Below are 6,000 nucleotides of genomic sequence, written 5' to 3'. Positions count from 1 at the left end.
CCTTGACTTTAACAAAGACTTGAACATTGTTTCCCACAGCATTCCTGTTTGGAAGCTGATAAACTGTGTACTGGAAGAACAAGCTGCTGGATGAGTTGAAAATGTGAACTGCTAGGTTCAACCGGTACTAATCAATGGTGTTAGATACTGTTTACTAATGGTAACTAATGGTACTTGACTTCCAGTTGGCAGCCAGTAGCAAGTGGTCTGTTGGGAATCCGAAAGGTGGTGCATGATACCCCGCTGACTTATCAGCATTCACCATTAGTCAGTTTTTCACTGGGCCAAACAAACTGGACAGATTAGTGTAAGGTAGCTCAGAGGTACTGGAAGTTGTTTCTAACTGTTTAACACTATTATGTAATGCATCTGTTCTGGATGTAAATTGGTAATAAGACTTATATTATTCAGGCTTTTGATTAAGAAAAAATAGGAACAAATCTATTCAGATAATTTGACATAATGATTTTCAAGTTAAACTTAATATATATATTTTATGCCAACAGTATTCAAATCCATCATCATGATACCCGAATTATTTGGAGAATTCCTTTCTCAATGTGTAGCTTTTCTATATCTTTTCTGCTCCTTGTATACTGTTCACATTCTTTTGTTGAATGTTTGACACTGATTGTTTTTGCTTGTATGTAGGTGTGGCTACTTCTGTTATGCAAAGAGAAAGCTGATCTGACTTACCTTAGGGCCTCAGGAAAACTCCTCCGCTCTGACTACCCTTTATGCTTATCCTGACTCACCTGGATAAACAGTCTTGTTATACAACTCAGACATTAGCCATGACAACTTACTTTCTCTGCACGTGGCTTAAAGATAAGCTTTAGATACACTGGTCCAACTTGGCCATTCTGTTTCTCTGAGCTTATTGCTTACTACTGACTTTCTGTTTTGTTCTAGTTCTTTTACAAAGTTTCCTCACCTCGCAGGAACAGAACAGAATCTTTTTCTTGCCAAACAAATTCAAGGCCAGTGGAAGGAATTTGGATTGGATTCAGCAGAACTAGTTCATTATGATGTCCTTCTTTCCTACCCAAATGAAACCCAGCCAAACTACATCTCAATAATTGATGATCAAGGGAATGAGGTGATATTTTTAATGATTAAACTATATTTATGTAAGATTTCTTTAAAGAAACAGTGACTTCTTCTGCCTTCCCACCCCCTCATCCCAGCATAGTATAATATGATGAAAAATCCAGTGCAAAGGGGACTCATATTAAGAAATAGTTTTCCAGGCTGTTTAACAGAACAGAACAGAGTGACTGAAATCTCAGTGCCTCAGACAACAGAAGGAAACTGAGATTTAGGTAGGATATTGTGGACAGATAGGGACCTAAAACCAGTAACATGTAAGAATGGCCATGCTGGTTCAGATTGAGAATATATCTACATCAGTATCCTATTTCCATCARCAACCATAAGTGAATGCGCAGTGAAGTTTAAGAACAAAGAAACATATCTGATGCATGTATTCTTCCAGTGTCAAGCTGTTTTCAGCTTAGGGGTTCTCTGAGCCTGATGCAATTAGTCTTTTCAAGAACTCTCATTGGATCTCTCTTCCAAGTACTTGTCCAGTCTCTGTGTGGACACCTGTACAATTTTTGCTGAGATGAGTGCCACACAGGWACTACCCACTGCATGAGGTACTGCCTCTTTTCATTTGTTTTGAACTTGATCCTGCTAAGTTTCTCTGGCGTCTCCTAAGTCTAGCGTTAGAAGTAATACTGAACAGTCAGTCTATAATCCCCTTCTCCATTTTGTATACCCAGGAAAATAAAGACCTAGAAGTAAAATCTGACAAGGAGCCTGAGTGAGGAAGGAAGTTAGAACTGCCAGAGGAACAGGGTAGCAAATAAGGAGGAACTGGGTAGAAACTGGGGAATATGGGCACAGGGATAACATAAGTTTAGAGGTAACAGATTGAGGCAATTCTTACAGAATCTTCCTGTCGTAGCACAGTCTCTCAGCTGGATCTCACAGGGTGACAAAGGTAAACCTTGAAATTACCTGAATGTTGTGGATAGTGATGAAAGGCAGCACATTTACCTGGAGAATATCTACTAAAGAGTGTCTACCAAAGAGGTAAAGAGATGATACAGGTGGGAGTAACCACAAAAAGAGCCCGTGATGATACGAATGAACTAGATGTCTCTTTACTGTCACCAGCCCTTGGCATTTGTCAGTTACTTCTTTGCTTAGGTTCAGTGATTGATTCATGAGCCTCTGATGATCAGTGATCTCTCTCTCTCTGTATTCCTTTATGCATTTTGTTWTAAAAATTAAGATATGTGTCTGTAGCTACTTTTTGTTTAAATTTATGCATGCTTTAATTTTGTGTGTGTGTGTGCTAACAATTTATGTAAACCGGGATGTCATTTGCAGTAAACTTACTGTATAAACTTGTGCCAGGAGGTGGAGTGTTTGACTAAAGACTTCTGTTTTTGATTGATAGATTTTTAATACATCATTTTTTGAACCACCTCCTCAAGGATATGAAAATGTTACTGGTATTCTGCCACCATATAATGCTTTTTCAGCACAAGGAATGCCAGAGGTAAGAAAAAAATTATAGAAAAGTAAAATTATAGAATAGTATTATTAGCTGAAGTCATATTTCGAGAAACACTTACTGGGACAGATTGCTCCAATATATCTCAGACTATTCCCCATTACTCAATAACAGGGAAAGAAGAGATATCAATCTATACATCAATTAGGAAGACATTTTGAATTATACATATGACTTGAAAGACTACAAAATTTATTCTAGAGGACTCAATTAGGGGCAACATAACATTGCATAGATGGATAAAATTATATTACAGGGAGTGTTTGTGTATACTGTATATGTAAGGAATAGGACTATTCCTTATGTTTATTCGTTCTGTGGCATGGCCAAAGAACTTTTTAAGTCTGACAAAGGTCAGTAATTTGAATCAAGACTTCCTGTAGAATATTATGGAAATATTTTGCTGTTGTTCTTCAGGAACTGGGTCTGGTCTGTAGAAATGCAAAAACTAATTGTATCATACAGAGTAAATAAAATTGTGTATTTGTGAAAACAGGCATTTTGTTAATTGAATGACCAGTTGCCATGAAACTGCTTTTCTTTTTTACTGTGCAGGCAGATCTGGTATATGTGAACTATGGCCGCACTGAAGATTTTTTTAAGCTGGAGCGTGAAATGGGAATTAATTGTACAGGAAAGATTGTCATTGCCAGATATGGGAAGATCTTCAGAGGAAACAAAGTAAGGCTTGAGTTTTATTTTTCCCTCCGCAGGTTGCTGTTTCTGATGCTGCTCACAGTAGAGCCAGCAGGAGTTAATGAGGACTCTAAGTTGGAACACATGAGCAGAAGGAAGCCTGCAATCTCTCCAGAGTGACTGTGTTCTAAGAATAACTTCCAAACAATAAAATCAGATGAATGTATTAAACTCCTGAGAATCAGATGATTGCAAACTTCTTAGGCAGTCCTTGTGGGACATTAGTTGAGGGAAGTGAATAGATTTTATAGCCAGGTTTGTTACTACTTCTCCACAGAGCTGCAGTATTTTGAAGATATAAGTAGTTGACAAGGAATCTGAGGCATAGAGTTCAAATAACTACTTATCTGACTTCAGACAAGACTTCATACAGACTCCAGCAAAACTGGAAATYGTATGATAATGGGGATAGTGGTCAGTTCTTGTGCCTCAGTTTACAGTACGTTGTACTTTTTCCTATAGCCTTGAGCTATGACAAAAGGTATGACACAAGTAATGAGCATACTGTGTTTCACTGTGGTGTGTTCTTCTGCTGAGTCTGTGATCATTTTCACTCTTCTACAAAGATGACTTCTAAACTGTGTAGAAGGAACTGTGTAAACTGGAAGTATGCTGCAACATTCAGATTTATGACTGTATTAAAAAAGGATTTCTTAAAAGTAAATCATTTCACAGGTTAAAAACGCCATATTAGCGGGAGCTCAAGGGATCATACTTTATTCAGACCCTGCTGACTACTGTRCCCCAGGAGTAGATGCTTATCCAGATGGCTGGAACCTTCCAGGTGAAGGAGCCCAGCGTGGGAATGTACTAAACTTGAATGGAGCTGGAGACCCTCTAACACCAGGTTATCCTGCAAAAGGTGAGAGATCTGGGCCCTGGATCATCATGCACTTTCTAAACTGGTCCTGAAAGTTATTGTATCAGTAGAAATTCTTTTTTTTTTTTTTTTTTTTTTTTTTTTTAATGCATGGATAAAAGCTGCTTAAGATGGTTTTTAGCAGTAGTTCATTTTCCTGCTGCAAATCAGGTTCTGTCTGTATGTTGTTTCAACTGGTTTCTTTGAGTTACTCAGAGAAAGCAAGTTTTAGTAAAATCTCCCTTGTATGAGTGCAGCCTTATAACTTGTAGGAAAACAGGACATTGATTGGTTTACAGACTGCAACACAGTAAAAGATGGCTGAGAATTTATAGKTTTTTTTGAATTTCTGTGTTTCTCAAGAGGACCAGTTTAAAATAGATTATAGTCTAACATCGAAGAGGAGTAATACCTTTGCTTAGAGGTATGTTTCCTTGATGATCCTAAATTCCAAACAGAAAAGCAGTTTAAAATTCTCCTCATAGGGATAAAATTTCTGTATTAAAACTAACAGAAACCTGTCATCTTTTGAGATTTGGCATGATATGTTTGTATTGCCCTTTTAAAGAGCCCTACTTCAGTCTGGACTAAGATGCCTACCAGTCCCGTCTACTGAAGCTACCCCTACACAGGGTTGCTTCTGCAAAGCTCAATGGCTTGTGTGAGCACTGTTGAGGGCATAAAAGACAACACCATAAGGATAAACAGGACAGCCTGGCCCACCAGATTCGGAGAGCCAATACCTGTCTAGGGTATAGGTAAATGCATCTGTGGGTATCTTCTGCAGCCTGCACAACGGCTGTCTTCCCCTTACACGTCAGCTGGGTTATCTCACAGTCAGCTGTGAGAATGTTCAAGTAATGTGGATGGGCAGCAAATTCGACTTGAGCCAGAAGTGGAGGCTTCTAGTTCTGCAGACGCACTACTATGTTTGGGCTCTGTCTTATTAAAACATTTTGATTTCATTGAAGCAGTGTCAAAGTGATTTAAGAAGTAAAGAGGTGATACGTGTTTGTGGCTCCTGTGGGGCTGCACTATTCAGAAGTAAATCAGTTTGGTGGAAGTTGATAGGAACACTAAAACTTGACATTTTGTTCTGTTTTCTCAGAGTACACTTTCCGGTATAAAGTTGAAGAAGGAATAGGGATTCCCAAGATCCCAGTTCATCCCATTGGATATCATGATGCAGAAGTGTTATTACGGTTAGTATACATAAATCCTCTTTAACAGAATTTAGTATTCACAAATGTGTAGCAAAATCCTTTTATACTAAGCTGATAAAATCCATGCTGTTACTAGTATTTATTGCTCTTTTGTAGTAGTGTGTGCTTCAGAAAACATGAATAAATAGCTACTGCCTGCAAGCCTTCTATAGAAAAACAAGTTTGCCTGTGTTCTGTTTATAAAGAACAATATAGTATGTAGTGAATTGTGGTGAGAAGATAGAAAATTTAAAATCTATTTCATTACTTTCTCTACTTTAATGTACTATCATTATGTATTTAAAAATGTTGAGCACTTACGTTAGTTTACAGGCCTTTCCTTTTTAATTAACTGTGCATAATTATCTCATTTAAGCTTATGTGGAGATTTCAAATCAATCAGTTACTGGCATGATGTCTGTCTTAAATTTTTGTATGCCCACCTTGTCTTAGGTACAGTGAATCTTAAGGGAATTTCTGGTTTTAGCCTGTTGGTGAATTACATTTGTTTTGGTTTTCACTTAACAGTACAATGGGAGGACCTGYGGCTCCAGACAGCAGCTGGAAGGGAAGTCTCAATGTGTCTTATAATATAGGGCCCGGGTTTGCACACAACTTTTCTACAAGGTCTGTGTGAATACTCATCTATTTATCTAATA

The 6,000-nt window shown here is 37.9% G+C and overlaps 1 protein-coding gene across 1 annotated transcript in view; it reads left to right on the top strand.

The window, feature by feature from the left end:
* The window catches only part of NAALAD2 (N-acetylated alpha-linked acidic dipeptidase 2), a 32,846-nt gene that overhangs the window by 4,714 nt on the left and 22,132 nt on the right, over positions 1-6,000 (top strand). Inside the window, exons 3-8 of the mRNA XM_085304365.1 lie at positions 913-1,099; positions 2,468-2,569; positions 3,140-3,265; positions 3,956-4,142; positions 5,248-5,341; positions 5,870-5,968. Coding sequence (XP_085160491.1) covers positions 913-1,099; positions 2,468-2,569; positions 3,140-3,265; positions 3,956-4,142; positions 5,248-5,341; positions 5,870-5,968 — 795 coding nt within the window. The remainder of the gene's footprint in view (positions 1-912; positions 1,100-2,467; positions 2,570-3,139; positions 3,266-3,955; positions 4,143-5,247; positions 5,342-5,869; positions 5,969-6,000) is intronic.

The sequence above is a fragment of the Rhea americana genome, unplaced genomic scaffold (assembly GCF_003343005.1).
Source record: "Rhea americana isolate MKP2758 unplaced genomic scaffold, rheAme1 scaffold_208, whole genome shotgun sequence".
Lineage (NCBI taxonomy): Eukaryota > Metazoa > Chordata > Aves > Rheiformes > Rheidae > Rhea > Rhea americana.
The sequence above is the reverse complement of the archived record's forward strand: the minus strand, read 5'-3'. Positions and strand labels throughout refer to the sequence as shown.